Consider the following 17,532-nt stretch of genomic DNA (forward strand, 5'->3'; position numbering starts at 1 on the left):
ACCCTTTTAAGGTCCTGCATTCAGTGAGGCCTGAAGGCCGGAGGAGGGAGCCTGGTGGCTGGCACACAGTGCATATCAAATATCTTCTTGAATAATAGTCCCATGCTAGGCTGCATGTCCCTTCCTAACCGCTACCTCTAGCAGTGCTAGGCTCCACTTATCTCAGAAAACCAAGCATGGCTATCTGGTGTCTGCCTCTTCAAAGGACCCCCTCCCCAGCAAGTCCCAGTTCTCCTCGTGGCCTCCCTTAAGGATTCTACGTGTTCTAAATGAAAGCAGTCACACCCACCCAAACCTTCACAGAGCTGGGAAACTAATAGTGCTTTCTGGAATTGGTAAACCCATCTGATGTCATGCCTGGCCCTACCCAAGCTGTCCACCCCCCCCCATGTGGGGTAGGAGGCAGGAGGCAGATGGCGTCAGCACACGCCACCTGTTTGCAGACACACCCGGTGGGGGAGTCACCAAGCCCACTGCTTAGAGCCCTGGTTTTCCAGGTGGGGCTAAGTGTGCAGAGAAGGTGTCAGAATCCTTGGCATCTGCTGTTTGTAACCGGGAGGGGCTGCAACATCTATCAGATCCTATTCTCATCACTTTCTCTCTTAGAACAATACCCCAGGCGGTGGGAGCTTCAGGTAGGCCGAAGGTAAGCCGCCCAGCTGGGGCCTGAATATCGTTTAGTGGAGCATATGGTATTTGCATTCTGGGGAAGGCATCTTGGTGTAAAAGCGCCAACTGCAGGGGCTAAGTGCCAGCAACACCCCTTCTCCCCTCTTCTCCTTCCCTCTCGAGCCAGGCAGGTCATTGGTCTCCCTGACCGCTAAGATTCTAGACTGTGCAGGGCCCACTCAGCCACTATGCATGTGAGGTTGGTCTTGTGCAAGTTCAAGGCCTCGCTTATGATGCTGTCCCCACCGTCATTCTAGGGGAAGATCTTTGCTTATTGATTGGTGGGGACCAAAAAGAAACAGTCTAGGATCACCCGTCCCCAGGGGATCCTGGCCAAGAAATGCGACTGCAGAGCCGTCCTGGAGCGGGAAGCCCTTCCTCCCTCTAGAGCAGACAGCGGACCCTGGCCTTCTTCCACCTGACTGGCGATGGCTTCTTGTACTGATGTGGATGCTTTTCTCCTCATGAATGTGTAGTGCAGTGGTCCTCACAGTGTGGTCTTTAGACCTACAGCACCACCACCACCCAGGAGCTTGTTCGAACTGCAAATTCTCCAGCTCCGCCCCAGAGCTACTGAATCAGGTACTCTGGGAGTGGGACCCAGCTCTCCATATTTTAAGAAGCCCCCCAGGGGATACTGATTCTAAGTTTGAGAACCACTGGCATCGTCTCTTACACCTAAGAGGCCCTGGTAGGAGACCTCACTTGGTTTTCTGAACCACACATGGAGAACCTGTCCACGTGCATGTGGCTTGCTGCGATGGAATATCTGCCCAAGGAAGGTGGGCTACCGACCTCCCCCACTCCACCTGTAGCAGTCACCTGACCCCTGACAGAGGAGGCTAGGGAAGGCTAGCTTTGGAATCTACTGCATGGCTCTTCACATGCCCTTTTCTTCCAGAAAGTGCAGCAGGAATTCAGATGGCTCTAGGCATTGCCATAGCAACTGTACCTTTCTGAAGCTGTCACGGGCTACAGGAGCAGGGCGTAAGCAATGCAGAAGAGGGGGAGTCCACTGGTAGAAAAAGCACACCCAGCAGAGGAGAGGGCTGTGACAGTCAATGGAACCTCGGCGTGCCTGGGATTTACGAACCTGAGCTTGGCGGGGCCTCGACTTCCTCAAGACCCAGGATGCATCTGGGACCTCTCCAGGGGTCTTCACAGCTACAAATCAGCACCAGCCCACGGGGCCCACGATGCTGACAGTATATATGTCAGTTCTCTCAAAAGATCCTCTGCCTAGGTTAAAGTAGGCTGGCTCCTGAATGGTCACAGAGCAATTAAGGAGTGAGTACCCACTGTGTCCCATTCCAGGTCAGGGTTGAGGAAAGGGACCCAGCTTCAAGCTTTTGATACGGGTTTGCACTCTAAAGCAGATGCAGAGCAGTCAGGAGGCACCTCAGGGGCCTTAGATAATGGTAGATATTCTAGCTCGAAAAGAAATCAACTGTAGAGAATTTATTAAAAAAATGGACCCCCCCCACCCCGGCACCTGAGTCGTCCCTGTGGCTCTCTCCAATCCCCTTACCACCAGTAAGTGCTGGTAAACAGTGGGAGGCTAGGAGTTTGGAGCCTCTCCTGTGTTTGAAGACGTTGATGCTACTCCTTGGCAAAGGCCAGCAGAGAGTCAGCCCCGCGGGGCCAGGCAGGGCCCAGGGGACATTCGCACATGCACCTCAGCTGGCCCGAGCACCTGGCTGTTTTGAAGCCCCTGGTGCTTTTAATCTGACTGTTCGTTTGAATCTTTCTGCTCTTTAAGAAGAAAGCAGTTCATGGGAGGAACCAGGAGGCGGGGATTCTGCCCTGTCCTCGGGGGCACAGCCTACAAAGTGAGAAGTCAGGGCTGTGGGGGAAGCAGTCACCCAACAGCGTCATCTGTGAGGCCCCGGCCCAGCCCTTCCCCACCTGCTCTCCCCATTGGTTGGCACTGTCGTTCCCTCAGAACCTTCCGTTTGCTTCCTTCCCCCTTGCCCCTGCCGGCCCTCCAGGCCAGCTGGGATCCCCGTCTCCTGAGCGCGGGGGAGCACCTTTACACCAGAGCCGCTGCGGCCTCCCCGGGGCCTCGGCTCACAGCTGGTCAGTGCGGGCTCCGCAGGCAGTGTGGCAGCTGCTGCGGGCCGCAGGCTCTCCCCAGGTGCGGGGGCTTCTCCTGAGGCTCACAGGGGGAGTGTTCTTTTTTACCCCTTGGGGGAAACCAGCTCCCTGGCTCCCATTATCCTTCCTGCTCTCATACATCTGGAGTGTTCCAAGCTGCACCTGACCCTCATGCCTCGTCTTAAGACAACGAGGAGCCGGGCATGGTCCCTTATGGAATGGGAGTCACCGAGGGAGGAGGGTGCATGGAGGGAAGGATGGAGAGTGCCCCATCCCTGCTGCTCCACCCTGCCTGCTCCCTCACGAGGCTTCCGCGTGACTCTCTGAGCACGGCCATGGGGCGAGCCCACGGCCCCTGCACAGACCTCCTCAGACAGTGGGCAGGGGTCTGTAGGGGCGTGTGTTGGGGGTGATGCGAGAGCCAGCTGTGGAGCCTCTCACTTCATTCCAGTCACTGCCCTTTATAAATATTTATAGCAGTCCTGCTACTAAAAATAACATCCTGGAGCCCAGGGAGGAGGAAAAAATAAATGAAAATCACTGGGAATTGGGATTGATTATCATGTGTGAGGGAGCAGAATGGAACCCGGAGAGGGGAGAGGCTGGGCCACCGTGGCACCAGCACCTGGATGGTGCTCCCTCTGGTGGCCACGGGTCAGTGCACCTGGCCTGGCTACTCTCCTGCCCTGGCTGGAGGAGGAGAGGGAGGAGGAGTAGGAGAGGGAGGGAAGGAGGAGAGGGAGGAGGAGGAGGGGAAGGAGGGGAAGGAGGAGTAGAGGGAGGAGGAGTAGGAGAGGGAGGGAAGGAGGAGGAGAGGGAGGAGGAGGAGGGGAAGGAGGAGGGAGGAGGAGAGGGAGGAGGAGGAGAGGGAGGAGGAGGAGAGGGAGGAGGAGGAGGGGAAGGAGAAGGGAGGAGGAGAGGGAGGGGAAGGAGGAGGAGAGGGAGGGGAAGGAGGAGGAGAGGGAGGAGGAGGAGAGGGAGGAGGAGGAGGGGAAGGAGGAGGGAGGAGGAGAGGGAGGAGGAGGAGGAGGAGAGGGAGGGGAAGGAGGAGGAGAGGGAGGGGAAGGAGGAGGAGAGGGAGGGGAAGGAGGAGGAGAGGGAGGAGGAGGAGAGGGAGGAGAGGGAGGAGGAGGAGGAGAGGGAGGGGGAGGAGGGGGAGGAGAGGGAGGAGGAGGGGAAGGAGGAGAGGGAGGAAGAGGAGGAGAGGGAGGGGGAGGAGGAGAAGGAGGAGGACAAGGAGGAGGAGAGGGAGGAGAGGGAGAGGAAGGAGGGGGAGGAGAGGGAGGAGGAGGAGAGGGAGAGGAAGGAGGGGGAGGAGAGGGAGGAGGAGGAGGGGAAGGAGAGGGAGGAAGAGGAGGAGAGGGAGGGGGAGGAGGAGGAGGACAAGGAGGAGGAGCGGGAGGAGGAGGAGAGGGAGGGGAAGGAGGAGGGGAAGGAGGAGGGGAAGGAGGAGAGGGAGGGGAAGGAGGAAGGGATGGAGGGGAAGGAGGGGATGGAGGGGAAGGAGGGCAGAGAGGGGAAGGAGGGGAAGGAGGAGGGGAGGGAGGGTAAGGAGGGGAAGGAAGAGGCGAAGGAGGGGAAGGAGGGGAAGGAAGAGGCGAAGGAGGGGAGGAAGGGAAAGGAGGAGGGGAGGGAGGGGAAGGAGAGGGAGGAGGGGAGGGAGGGGAAGGAGGGAAGAGAGGGGAAGAAGGAGGGGAGAGAGGGGAGGGAGGGGAAGGAGGAAGGGAGGGAGGGGAAGGAGGGGAAGGAAGAGGCAAAGGAGGGGAAGGAGGGGAAGGAGGGGAAGGAGAGGGAGGGAGGGGAGGGAGGGGAAGGAGGGGAAGGAGAAGGAGGAGGGGAGGGAGGGGAAGGAGGGGAAGGAGGGCAGAGAGGGAAAGGAGGGGAAGGAGGAGGAGAAGGAGGGGAAGGAGGAGGGGAAGGAGGGGAAGGAGGAGGAGGAGGAGGGGAAGGAGGGGAAGAAGGAGGAGAGGGAGTGGAAGGAGGGGAAGGAGAAGGAAGGGAAGGAGGGGAAGGAGGGGAAGGAGGAGGAGAAGGAGGGGAAGGAGGAGGAGAAGGAGGGGAAGGAGTAGGGGAAGGAGGGGAAGAAGGGGAAGGAAGAGGAGAGGGAGGGGAAGGAGTGGAGGGAGGGGAGGGAGGGGAGGGAGGGGAAGGAGGGGGACTCGTTGGGGCTGCAGTGTAGAGCTCTCTCCCTGCTCCCGCTTCCCGCCTGGGCTGCAGTGCAGTGGCATCAAACAGGGCGGAAGCCTAAGCAGTGAGAAAGGAAGGAGGCTATTTTTAGCACAGTGGCCAGGGTGTGAACGTTGGTAGAAGTGAGCAGGGCCTGAAGCTGTCTTTGCATGATAGAGGGAAGAAAACCTGTTGGTCTTTAAAGGTCAAAGGTCAGGAGGAAACGCGTGCCCCCATCCTGGGGAGCACCCCGAGTGCTGGCAGGACGCCAGGAAGAACTCCACCAGGTCACACACACAGGAGATTCGTGCTGTTTCGTTTCTCTTTTCAACCTCCAGTCAATTCCTGTTGCAGAGATGAGACCATGCCCGCAGGGGAGTGATGAAGATGCCAGTTCATGCAGGACTGGGCGAGGCGGGGGGTGTGCCCTAGGCAGCACCAGCGGCCCCTCCCACTTCACACCGTCTGGGCTCCCCTCGCCCCAGCGGGCGGTGACGTCTGGCAGCCTGCAAGCCTGGTCCAGGTGAGCAGCGGAAAGACGGACAGGAACGCGCCTCTGGGGGAACACCTCGCCTTCCTCCTGTCGGTGCCAGCGCACTCCATGTCCCCTGTGCCTGTGCAGGGCAGATGCACTGTGACTCCCAGGCACTGCCCGGGGTCTCCGAGCAAAGGCTGCTAACGTCTGCTGGGGACAAGACAATGTGCAAGGATGGCGCTGTTGGGACGCTTACCTTTCAACTCGGGACATGCCAAGAGTGACAATACTCACACCCCCTTTTAGGGAAGGGGTCATTCTCTTTTCTGGGGGGTATCTCGAGCCTTTGGAGTCCTTGCTTAGGTCACAGGGTCAGGAAATGTTTCCAGGAAAGAAGGAACTGTGTTCACAGTGCAAGGTTTGGAATGTGGTGGTTTCATGGGAAGAAGAACTGTGACTGAGGAGCAGGGCAAAGAGGTCAGAGATGTGCTGAGAAGCACTGAGTGGAAGGGAAGAAAGCCCTAGCCTCATGCCCGAAGACAGCAGGACTTAAGGGTCCACCTGAGCGTGCAGGCTTTTCATTTGACTCTCCACTAGTGGTGAGTTTCTCAATATTCCTCCTGGGGTCAGAGGGCAGCACTAGGAGCCGAGGATCCAGCTCCGATTCCAGTTCTGGCACCAAGCTCCTGGGTGGTGGGCCTTAGTTTCCTCATGTGCACGAAGAGGGGTGGGCCGGGTGGCAGACACACCTTTCCTCATCCCCCAATTCCTGTGCGCCCGGAGGAGAGGGGCTCTGAGAGGTTCCCCGAGGGCAAGTCAGCTCCTGACTGCCTCATGGCTGCGGCAGCCAAGGCCTGCTGTCAGGAAGGGCCTGGTGTGCATGCGCAGTGAGTTCGGGGAGAAGCCTGCCCCAAGCCTTGGAGGGTCTGTGATTCCCAGAGCGGCGAGAGAATTTCCGCAGCTCGCACGGCCCATCTTTAGCTTGTACGATCCCTGAGTGAGTGGAGGCTCAGAGACAGCAGGTCTTGGAGGGCCAGCAGGACGGAACCAACGGGCTGGTGCAGACGGGGGAAGGCGGGGGTGTCAGGAAAAGCCCAGAGGCTGCTCCAGGATAAGGCTGCTGAGAAGGGCCTGGGAAAGTTCCTTTTCTGGATCATGGGCTGCAGCCCTGGCTTTTCTGCCTGGAAGATCTGTAACTGAGGATGGTAGCCTCACTTTTGAACACAAGAGGTGGGGGAAGGGAGGGAAGAAAAGACTGAAAAATAAAGAGAACTCTCAAGGCTGCACCAAAGGCATCTATCCTTGAAAGAACCCTTCCCTTGAACAGATTAGTTGTCCAATTATTTTCATCCCTTCCTTTCAGAGTGCAGCGCATGCCCCGAAACTGCAACACCTTGGAACTGGAACTAGATAAAAGTTAAGGTCCTGAGATGGAAGAGTGTGAAAGACTAATTCCTAAAGGCAATGGGCATTTGCCTGTGAGGAAATCTGCACGTCTATCAATTTTCTTTAGAAAGTGGGAAGGTGCAGCTTGGCCAGGCATCACGGGGAACAACTTGGTCGGCTTTGCAGTCAGCGTGACCCGCGCGGGCTGTGGTTTGGACCCCCCGAGAGAAATGATGGTGGCTAGGGGAAATCACGAGCAAGGAGGCCACGGCAGCCCCGGGAGTGACCTCTGACACCCGCTCCCGGAGCCGGTTTCAGCCAGCGGACTGTGGTCTGCCACCTGCATCCCAACACAGGGGACACCAAGGCCTGCCTGAGGCTCAGGCCCACAGCAGTGCAGGACGGGTCCGGGCCTGGAAATGCGGCCCAGCCGGTAGGCTGGCAGGGCTGAGCAAAGAGGAGCGGCTGGGCTCATAAAGGAAACCCCAGCTTGGATCTCATGCGTCGGGGTGGCTCTGGCTTGGGAAGTGTGATGGAGGAAAGGGAGGAGGGAAAGGGGCCGTGGGGCGGGCAGAGAACACCGTACTCACCCGCGCTTCCTCTCTGTCCCGGCTCCTCCGCTAACCTGTGCAGCACAGACACAAACGATATACTGAGGTCACAGTCGGGGTCTCTTCGCCACCCGGATGTTCACCTGGGGCCTCCCTGACCCATGGGCTCCTGGGCTTGCCTCTCCCCTTTCGCTCCTCGTAGGTCGACTTTGCCCGACCAGGTATGAAAACAGTCGGGAGTCACCCAACCTACAGCCAGCAACTGCAACTGGCCTAATAGAGCCACGGAAACAAGTGCCTCTCAGAAGGAGGAAGACAAATAATACTAAAATAGAAAGGAATCTACCTTAAACCTAAGGAGCAGTTACATGAGGGGGCACAGCCTGTGTGGTTCTGAAAGTGAACAAGGTGAAAATGGTCTAAACTATGATAGGAGCAGTAGTTCCTTCCCGCAGACGTATCTGCTTGGGATACTAAATCATACTCTTGTTCACCCTGAAATCTTGAACCATCGCCTGGACCCTCAAAAGCCTGTATCTGTTCTCACCAAGGACCACTGCTCTCAGTCTACCAGACACGCACTGGCGTTAAGCGTGCAAACTGGATTTATAGCTCCCAACACCGTGGGGGCAGGTTCTGGGAGAGGTGACTCTGAAGGACACAGGGACATAAAAGCTGAGATGAATTTAGGGCTCTGAAGTCATATGGGGGAAGTTATGTTAGCCTGCGTTTCATCTATATAGTCCTGGTTATAAGTACTGACCCCTCAAGGTGAGGGGATGCAAAGTGGGAATCCAGCAGAGCAGAAGCATTCCCCAGGGTGCAGCCAGACAGGGAGCCAGGGTAGGCAGGGAGAGGCCGAGGTAGAGGTGAATGTGGTTGGGAAGTCTGGCTGGGTCGTGAGTTCTTCAAAAGCGCCCATTTGGCTCTCACAGTTTTTGCACTGAGCAGACTAGGCCTGACAGGGTGCTGACCCAGTTGTGTTGGTAGTATGTCAGCATGATTTCAACCCCAAAGAAGCCAATCGTCCTCTCTTTCTGGTTGATACTTCTTGCCCTCCAATGCCCAGGTGACAGCGGTTACTGCTACCGCAGTCTACAGGAAACTCTCACGCCCAAATCACAGTGGAGCGTCAGGAGGTCCACCCAGAAAAACACTCGGTTTTAGAACTATACCCACGTAACAGCCACACGTTAGCTATAGGGACATATCCTAGGACCTATACAATGTGGAGAGTCAAACATGCTTTTTAAACCCTACCCATCTCTCACCCCAACTCTTAATACTCTTCCCCTTGGGGATGACACCTAAAAGCCACAGAAACAGAAATTCAGGCATTCTCACGAAAAGATTTCACCCAGACATGCAAAGCAAGAGGTGCAAAGAAAGAAGAGATGTTGACAGGGCAACACAGGTGCCAAGACACAGGGACCCTGAGGGTACCAGGTACCAGTCAAGGGAAACCATACCCAGTCCATGTGAGAGACACAGCCTACACCCAGACTTGAACCGGGTCTAAGGCTACAGTCTGTGGTCAGGGCAAGGCCCAAGTGGTCAAGGCACAGTCCTCTGTGTGCTTCGGGGGAGCGGGGCAGACGGAGGAAAGGCCATGGGAAAAGCTATTGGGAAGGGAGGGGGGTATAAGGGAAGAGAGGCCAAAGAAGCAGCTGTTATGTCTTCAGCCAAGAACATTCCACATGAATGCCGGGATCTGGTTGGACTGTGTGTGCATGCATGCATGTGTTTGCAGCATGTGTTTACATAAGGGTAAATCTATCTCTGTGTGTCTCCTCTTCTCTTCACCTCTTGCACTGCAACCCTCCTGCCTTCTTCCTAGTCCCCCATCGGTATGCGGAAGTCCGTCTCCTCTCCATTTCTTTGCTGCATTTCTAGATGTTTCAAACACCGCTGCCCTCTACTGCTGACCTTTTGACGGCCATGCCAAATACATCATTCTCAGCAATTCATCATAGCTATCGTCCGCTTTCTCCCAGGCCTCGCTCTGACTCACTCGATGATTTCAGCACCTGGAGTACGCTTTTCTTCTCCCCGTTTCTTCCTTGGCAATCCCAGTGTCCTTGCTGACCAACTCCAAAGACCTCACTCTCTTATCCACACCAGCCACTATGGGTAAAAGCTCTGGACGCCGCCCTCCCAAGATGCTCCCCCTTTCCCATCACAACTTCCTTTCCCGTATCCACTTCTTTCCACCCTTCCTTAAGATTTCTCTCCCTTCACGTGGTCTCGCAGTCTGCTCAGACTAAAGCATGGGCACTGGTGTTAGAGACACCTGGGCTGAGTCCAGGTTCTGCCTCACGTTGTTTAACCACCCTGAGCCCTGTCTAGAATCCTTTCCTCATGGGGCCGTGGAATCAAACGGGAAGAGTGTGTTACGTGCAGAGCATCCAACAGGGACCCAAGAGAGCTGGGCCGGCTCCATCTCACGCTCCACAGCCTCCTCAGGGCAGCCACCCACTTCTCTCCCTGACAAAGTGCTCTCCTGCACACCACCCTGTTTATTTCCTTACGTTTATGAATCTACTGACATCCCACTACACGCCAGGCACTGTTCTAGGCACTGGGGATACAACCTGAACAAAACAGACCGAAGTCTCTACCTTGTGGAGCTTATATTTTGAAGGAATCCAGCAACTGGACATATTAATACATCACAAAAATAACAGCTAAGTCTCAAATGTCCAAAGAGAATGGTGGTATCTGTTCAGGGTAACATAGAAACATGAAGATTAAGAGAATGAAGTTTGGAGTGAGAAAGACCTAGTTCAAATCCAATCTTTACCACTTAATAGCTAGTTGATCTAACTTTCTCTGAGCCTATTTCCTCATTGGTAAAATGGGGTTATCATTATCTTACATAACTCACCAGGTTGTTGAGGACTGAATGAGATTATACATGGAAATCATTTAGCACAGCTCTCTTGAACATACGTTATTTAGGTTATATACAATAAAACGAGAAAGCATTACTGTCCCGTGCTGATACCTTTCTCTATTGCTTTTAATTCCTCCGAGAAGCCACAAAACCATTTGGCTATTCTGTTCACGATAATCTCTGCCTTTTCAGAAACTCTTCTTGTATTTATAATCATAGGCTCAAAGTCTGATGACTAACTTTTCCTGCCACTTCCTTTTATCTCCTATTTATTTTGCGTATCTTAATTTTGCTCTCCTAACTATATTATAAACTCCTTGAGGCAAGGGGTCACGTTTGGAATTTTAATTGTATCTACTTCCTGTATCCCATCCATGTATCATCGTGTCAGGAGATCAGAAAGCTTTTCTTGATCCACTGACACAACCACCTCTGGGAAACACTTGATGGTCAGTTGGGAAAAGTAGGGAGGAGGATCCGTGGGGGTCTGAAAGCTTTGGGGAAAGGTGGCAGCAGGAAGGCGGGCAGAAACAAAAGGGAGAGGGGGACTTGGTTCAGGGGCCAGGGCTCTGGCTCCCACCCAGACTAGGGGTCCTGTGGAGCCGCCTTTACCTCTGTCTTTCCCATTCTGCATCTTCTCTTCTTCTTCCTCTGCACGTTCCCCTGCTGTGAAAACAAGTCCAAGGAGGCCAGTGACCCTTCAGCACAGTAGACGCACAGGAGGAGGGAGAAGCGAGTAGCTCAGGAGGCTTGGGGTGAAACCCTAGCTAAAAGCTCATGGCTTCAGGTCTCCAAGGGTGCTGACATCACCTAGTCTGCACCCTGTGTGGTCCATGCCCCAGCATCATGTCCCCATAAGCCCTGAGCCCAGAGCAGTGCAGTCTGATGTCACCCACCCAGCTTCTGGCTCTACTGCTGGCTTCTCTGAGGTGAGGATATCTACTAGGTACAGGGCTAATACCTTGCCTTCAGGTTCAAGAAAACAATGATGAAAGTGTACAGTAGGGAATACCTAGATGAACACTGGCTTTCGTTAAAAAAAAAACCAAACAAAAGACTGGTTTTAGCTGATGACAAACTTAGAATGACTGAACAGTGCAAAGCAGCTGTGTGGAAAAAAGCTAATGCCATCTGAGGTTGCTTTCCCTGGGGCCTGCTCAGGGAGGTGGCAGAGCTCACTGCGAGGGGGGCGGAGTGGGGGGGCAGGGGGAAGACCCCTTGCAACGTGGAGACGTGCTCAGCCCTGGGAACTCACTTTGAACCAGGGCCTTGCAACACTTGGGCACACGGGATGGTCAAGTGAAACCCACGTCATGTGAGGAACGGCTGAAGGAACTGTGAACAGCTGCCTGAAGAGGAGAGGCTGCAGGAGAGCCACGTGATCTGCCATCAAATACTGGAAAGGCTAACACGAGAGGAGAGACTGAGCTCACTCTGGGTAGCTTTAGAGGGTGGAATGAGGATCAATTTGCTATAGAAAGGCAGATTTTGGCTCCCTGATAAGGAACAACTTCCCAGTGAGGAGAGCTGGTCATGAATGAACTCGCTGGAAATATTCAAACAGAAGAATTTTATATCAGGCAGCAAGCTGGATGAAATGACTTCCAAGATCCTTTCCAACTCTAAGAGTCCATCATTTGTGAAAAGATTTCAGAAAAGATGAGGAGGGTAAGCTATGGATATAAACAGTATGTCCACGCCGTACAGAATACATGGAAGATAATTTGAGCACCTAATCTTATCCTCATGAAAATCTCGACAGTGATGGTAAAAACAGGTTGGGGACTTCCTGGGGACGCAGTGGTTAAGAATCTGCCTGCCAATGCAGGGGACGTGGGTTCGAGCCCTGGTCCAGGAAGATCCCACGTGCTGTGGAACAACTAAGCCCGTGCACCACAACTACTGAGCCTGCGCTCTAGAGCCCGCAAGCCACAACTACTGAGCCCGCATGCTGCAACTACCGAAGCCCGCCCACCCTAGAGCCCGTGCACCACAACTACTGAAGCCTGCACGCCTAGAACCCGTACTCCGCAACAAAAAGCAGCCCCCGCTCGCCACACCTAGAGAAAGCCCACGCGCAGCAATGAAGACCCAACACAGCCAAAAACATAAATTAAAAAAATTAAAAAAAAAAACACGTTGCTGTTGGGCTCTTCCACTCACTGAGAAACTGGCAGCCTTGCATGTAAAGGGAGTTTACCTCTGTGTTTGATAGAGATACTGTGCCATGTGTGGGCCTAGTCCACATCTACTATGGACTTCAGGGCTTGGGAGAGTGGAGCATCAGTGAAAGGGGCCCTCGTGGGATTGCAGACGTGATCCCTTGTCCTGTGCGGGGATAAGGCCAGTGTGGTGGTAAGAGCATCAGCTTAATGTTCAGACCTGAGCTCTAGGACCAGCTTTGCCCCTTCAAGCTGTGTAACTTTAGGCAAATCTCTCTTCTGATAATCACTCACTGCATTTCTAAAGTAAGGGGAGTGGACAATGTGATCTCTAAGGTACCTTTCAAATACATTACATAGTTGTTTTTTTTTTTTTGCTGTACGCGGGCCTCTCACTGCTGTGGCCTCGCGGGCCTCTCACTGCTGTGGCCTCTCCCGTTGCGGAGCACAGGCTCCGGACACACAGGCCCCGCGGCCATGGCTCGCGGGGCCCAGCCGCTCCGCGGCATGTGGGATCCTCCGGGATCGGGGCACGAACCCGTGTCCCCTGCATCGGCAGGCGGACTCTCAACCACTGCGCCACCAGGGAGGCCCCATTACATAGTTTTGATAAAACTATCCTTTCGTACTAGGAGAGATTGCTGAGTATCCCCATACTCTTACTTATTATGAAGCTGTTTGGTCTCTACGTGCTTTGTGTTTTATGATGTCTAGTTACCTCCCAAACTAGTGTGATGAGCTCACGAACCACTCATTTTGCACAAACCCTAATATGTGGCCATGAGGCATGAGTGTGGTTAATTTCCATGGCCTGAAATCCCCTAAGAAATTCCCTCCAGAAGTGGGATTTCTGGCATCTGTGGGGAGCTATGTTAGGGAAGGGACTTTCTAATCACCCATGAGGTCATCTCAAAGGTGGCCATCTCTTCTGTTTATGTGTGTGTGGAGGGGAGCAGTGCTTCTAAAAGGGATTGAGAAATGGTACCAGAACGGAGACAGTGTTACTGTAATGCTGCCTGAACAGGAGAACTGGCATCTTAACTGTACTGAAAAAACCAACACAGGCCACACACTTATTCTCTTCTAAATGAAAACAGCAGATCTGAGAGCGAAGCCGTGGGCCAGACCTTGGCCTGGTCCCATGACAACACTAAAGGCATATGCTTTCTCCTACAAAGGTCTGAAGGAGTACACAAGGCTCGCCTTCCCTAAGCGCAGGCACAGATGATTTCAATGTATTGTGTTTGAATAAGTACATGTGTCTGAATAGCCCACGGAAAACCTGCTTTATATTTTTATTCAGTAACCTTGTTAAGCTAGTTCAAGGTATCCAAAAGCATTACATTAGGTGGAAAGACACAAAAGAGGGCCATCTGTATGAGTGACCCACAGCACTTAGGAAGGGAATCTGTTTGTTTAATATATAACACGGGAATCTGACCACCATAAAAAAGATTAGCAAAATATCTGAGGGCTTCAAAACTGATATAATCATGGGGATCCTTGAAGACATGCTGATATGGGAATGGCCTTCTATTTTTTCTTTCCTTCCCGGGTATTACGTAAGGGGAAATACGCCATGAGGTAAGGGTCTCTGGAAAATCACTGAAATAGCTAAGAGACAGACAGACTGAGAAAGAAGTCATAGATAAGATGAACATGAGGAACGAAGGAAGCAACAGACTCAGGTCATGAACTTCCAGTGAAATCAGAGCCTCGTCATGGACAAAAGGAGGGAATAGGGTTTCAAAACCAAATAAAATAGGAGAGAGCAGAAAGGCAGCCGGGAGAAAGTCCAGAAGCTTTTGCAGCTGATGCGGTTCCAGTGATCCAGGAAAGCTCTGGAGCGAGACAGCTGAGCAGGCCTAAGGAAAGAGCAGCTGTGGAGGAAGCACAGATGGAAGACAAATTAAGTGAGGAAGGGGCCTAACTGAGCTGAATTTCTTTAAAGTCGGAACTGTGTTTGCTCCATAGGGCATACTCTGAAGAGGAACCTAAACGTGTGATTATCTCTCTGTGATCACGTGTGGGAGAGAGGCTCTCGGGAGGAAGGCATCCAGCGCATCCCTGGAAGGCAAGCAGGCCGCGTGGTGAAACGAGGGAGACGCTTTACCACGCAGTGAGGCAGCGAGGAGGGTGCGGAGGGGGAGGTGGGAGGCTGGGCGGGTGCTGTGGGCGTCACCTGAGTGGAGCTCCTTCACCAGGGATGACATGGTGCTGGTGATGGAGTCAGCGGCCACCAGCAGGTCACTGCGGAGGTCTCTCCTCGTACCTGAGGGCAGTCAGAGCAGATGGCGATGCCGGGTGGGTCGGGGGGAGAGAGCTCAGCGAAAGCCTCGGTCGGCGGGGCCCTGGGACTCAGGGCAGAACTCCTAGGGGGAGATGGGCCGAGCAGCCCTGCCCGCTCCCAGGCCCTCAGGAGCACGGGTACCCAGGTCTGTGGTCCTCCTCCCTCTTCTCTACCTGACGAGCAGGACCCTGTCAACTCCATACTTCTCAGCCACAATCAAAGGAGGTGGATTCTAGAACAAATGCTCAGGCAGGACTTACTCGCCAGCTCCACCTCCCTGCTCTTGTCTCCGCCCCAAGAAGACTTCCTGAGCTGCCTTGTCTTCCCCCAACCACATAACATCGCTGGCCGTTAGCTCCATGGACAAGGAGGCTTCAGCAAGGTCCTGTTTTAGAGTTCCACTCCTTCTCTTGTTTGCTCTAAAGACTTTCCAGGCTGAGCACCCGACTTCGGGAATGCTTCCATCCAATTCCTCCAGAGGAGGCAAAGCCCAGAGGACAAGGCACTTCCCACAACCCAGAAAAAAGCGCAGACGCCCAGGAGGCCTGTACTTCGCACATGTACAAAGCCTGCAGACCTCCCATTGCAGACCAGCCCATCTAATGAGAAGGGGTCAGCGCTTGACTTATTTTTACTGTATGTGAAAACCTGATCATTTCAAGCGAAGTGCACAAAAGAAACTGGGAAAACCTCTGTAGGAATCTTGTCCACGTTTCCAAACCCCCTCAGCGCTCCATTATACTCTGCTCCCGGACTCACCCTGGGCGAAGGCCTCCTGCACGTCCCCGCCGACTCCGCTCAGCGGGTCCTGCGGGCAGTGGGTGGGTGTGGAGCCAGCGGAGGTGGAGTGCACGGGCATGGGCATCGGACGGCCGCCTCCGTGAGTGGGCGATGTCTGCGGCGATCCTGTGGCCTGAGCCTGGGAGAATCAAAGAGATAAAACATGTCATCTCAGGTGCCTTACCTCTTTGAGGAAGGGGAAAGTCCTTTTTTTCAGTCAACCTGAGCCAGCCCAGGGCTTCAGTTCAGTGGTGCAAGGCCGTGCACGATCACATTTGAAAGGAGGGAGTCAGGCTGCCTCCAGCACTGGTGAGAGGAAGAAAAGGGAAGGAAAGGGAGAGAACAAAGGGGGAGGAGGGAGAAGAGGCAGCAGGCACACTGAAGAAGGGACTAGAAGCGGGAGGGAAAGGGGCAGAGGCGTGCACAGGGAGGGGGCCTTCCAGGTGGACAGATGGAGCGGAGTAGCTGGTTGGAGGATCTGGGAGGCGCTGGGGTCACCCGGCTGGGAAAGAATATACAAACATCTCTGAGTTCTGTTCGCAAACACATTCAGGTGCATTATTTCATTTGATCCTCGTAACAACTTGTGAGTAGAAGGGGCACATGTTTTTTGTATCCATTTTACACAAGAAAAACAAGGATGAAGAGAGGAAGAGCTCTGTGTCAGGCTGCACGGCTCGTCAGCGGGAGATGCTGGAACAAGCCCTTCTACTTCAAGGGCAATGACACGTGTTCTGCGCCTCTGCAGCTGCCAGGCCACAGGGAGCGCGCCTGAGTTTGTGGGTCAGGAGTCTAGCTGCAGGCTGTTCCCAGGAGCCCGGTCATCTGGCCCGTCATGCTGCACTCGTCAAGCACACACAGTGAGGTCTTCTGTGAGCCATCCCGTGGGGACTAGGTGAGAATGGACACACGTTTAGTGGAAACCAAACTTTCCTTGCGAGGCTCTGCCTCAGTTTTGGAGAAAGCGTGCAGCAATGGGATAACATTTTTAAACTCCAGGTAAAGGGAGCTCGCTGAGATTTGGGCTCTGCTGCTCCTCAGAGGAAGGGCAACTGAGGGTGGCATATAGACCGGGGTTTTCTTTGGAAGCAAAACTGGGAAAATATAAGCCAAAGTGTGCAAATGACTTCAAAGGAAGATAATTATCTTTTGGGATCTGGCTCAGAAACCCCACGTACAAACAGAACCTGCCACCTCGAACAGGCTGACAGGCTGTGTGCACAAAGCCCCAGCTCAACGCTTCAGTGTGAGCGCCGGACCAAACAGAAATGGTCTGTTCTCCATAGTTCTTGCTTTGATTCGTGTCTGTGTGTTTTAATTTGAGAAACTTAAAAAATACAGAAAGCTTAAAAGTAGAACATAATAGACCACTCAAATTGATAATTAATATTGTGTCAAATTTATTCCAACCCCAAAACACTACAGATAAATCTGAAGACCGCTTTGACTACTAATTCTTTCCGGTCCCCTCCTCTCTTCCCTTCAGAGGCAGCCACTGTCAAAGGTTTTGGTGTGAAACTTTTTACCTATGTGTACATATGTAATTATGAATAATATATGACATTTCGTGCCTTTAAATTTTGCATGAACGAGTATCATACTGCACATATCATTTTGCAATTTGCTTTTATCATCTAGCACACTTTAAAGAAATGTTATTGAAGTATAGTTGATTTACAATGTTGTGCTTAATTTCTGCTGTACAGCAAAGTTAGCATACTTTTTGAGATCTTTCCATGATAAAAATAAATATGAACTTAGACTCTTATCTCACATTATATACAAAAACTAACTTAAAATGGATCATTCCAAATATAAGAACTAAAATTATAAAACTCTTAGAGGGAAAGATTAGACAATGACTTTTCAGATATGACACAAAAAGTATATATTACAAAAGAAAAACAGATAAATTTGACTTCATTAAAATTAAAAACTATTTTTAAAGGACACCTTTAAGAAAGTGAAAAAAACTCAGAGGATGGGAAAAATTTTTGCAAATCATATATCTCATAAGGGACTTATATTAGGAATATCTACACAACATTGTAAATCAACTATACTTC

The 17,532-nt window shown here is 53.0% G+C and overlaps 1 protein-coding gene across 3 annotated transcripts in view; it reads right to left on the reverse strand.

Moving 5' to 3' along the window:
- Positions 1–5,528: 5,528 nt before the first annotated feature.
- DTNB (dystrobrevin beta) overlaps positions 5,529–17,532 on the reverse strand; it is a 245,239-nt gene continuing 233,235 nt past the window's right edge. For 2 of the 3 annotated variants that reach the window (XM_060117915.1, XM_060117913.1), the window contains 5 exons: positions 15,446–15,605; positions 14,579–14,668; positions 10,847–10,900; positions 7,381–7,415; positions 5,529–5,543 (listed from right to left, as the gene is read on the reverse strand). In XM_060117915.1, coding sequence (XP_059973898.1) covers positions 7,411–7,415; positions 10,847–10,900; positions 14,579–14,668; positions 15,446–15,605 — 309 coding nt within the window. In that variant the 3' untranslated portion in view covers positions 5,529–5,543; positions 7,381–7,410. Of the gene's footprint in view, positions 5,544–7,380; positions 7,416–10,846; positions 10,901–14,578; positions 14,669–15,445; positions 15,606–17,532 lie in introns of those variants that run through there. The other variant, XM_060117914.1, reaches the window with a different exon arrangement.

The sequence above is a fragment of the Mesoplodon densirostris genome, chromosome 14 (genome assembly GCF_025265405.1).
Source record: "Mesoplodon densirostris isolate mMesDen1 chromosome 14, mMesDen1 primary haplotype, whole genome shotgun sequence".
NCBI classification, from domain to species: domain Eukaryota; kingdom Metazoa; phylum Chordata; class Mammalia; order Artiodactyla; family Ziphiidae; genus Mesoplodon; species Mesoplodon densirostris.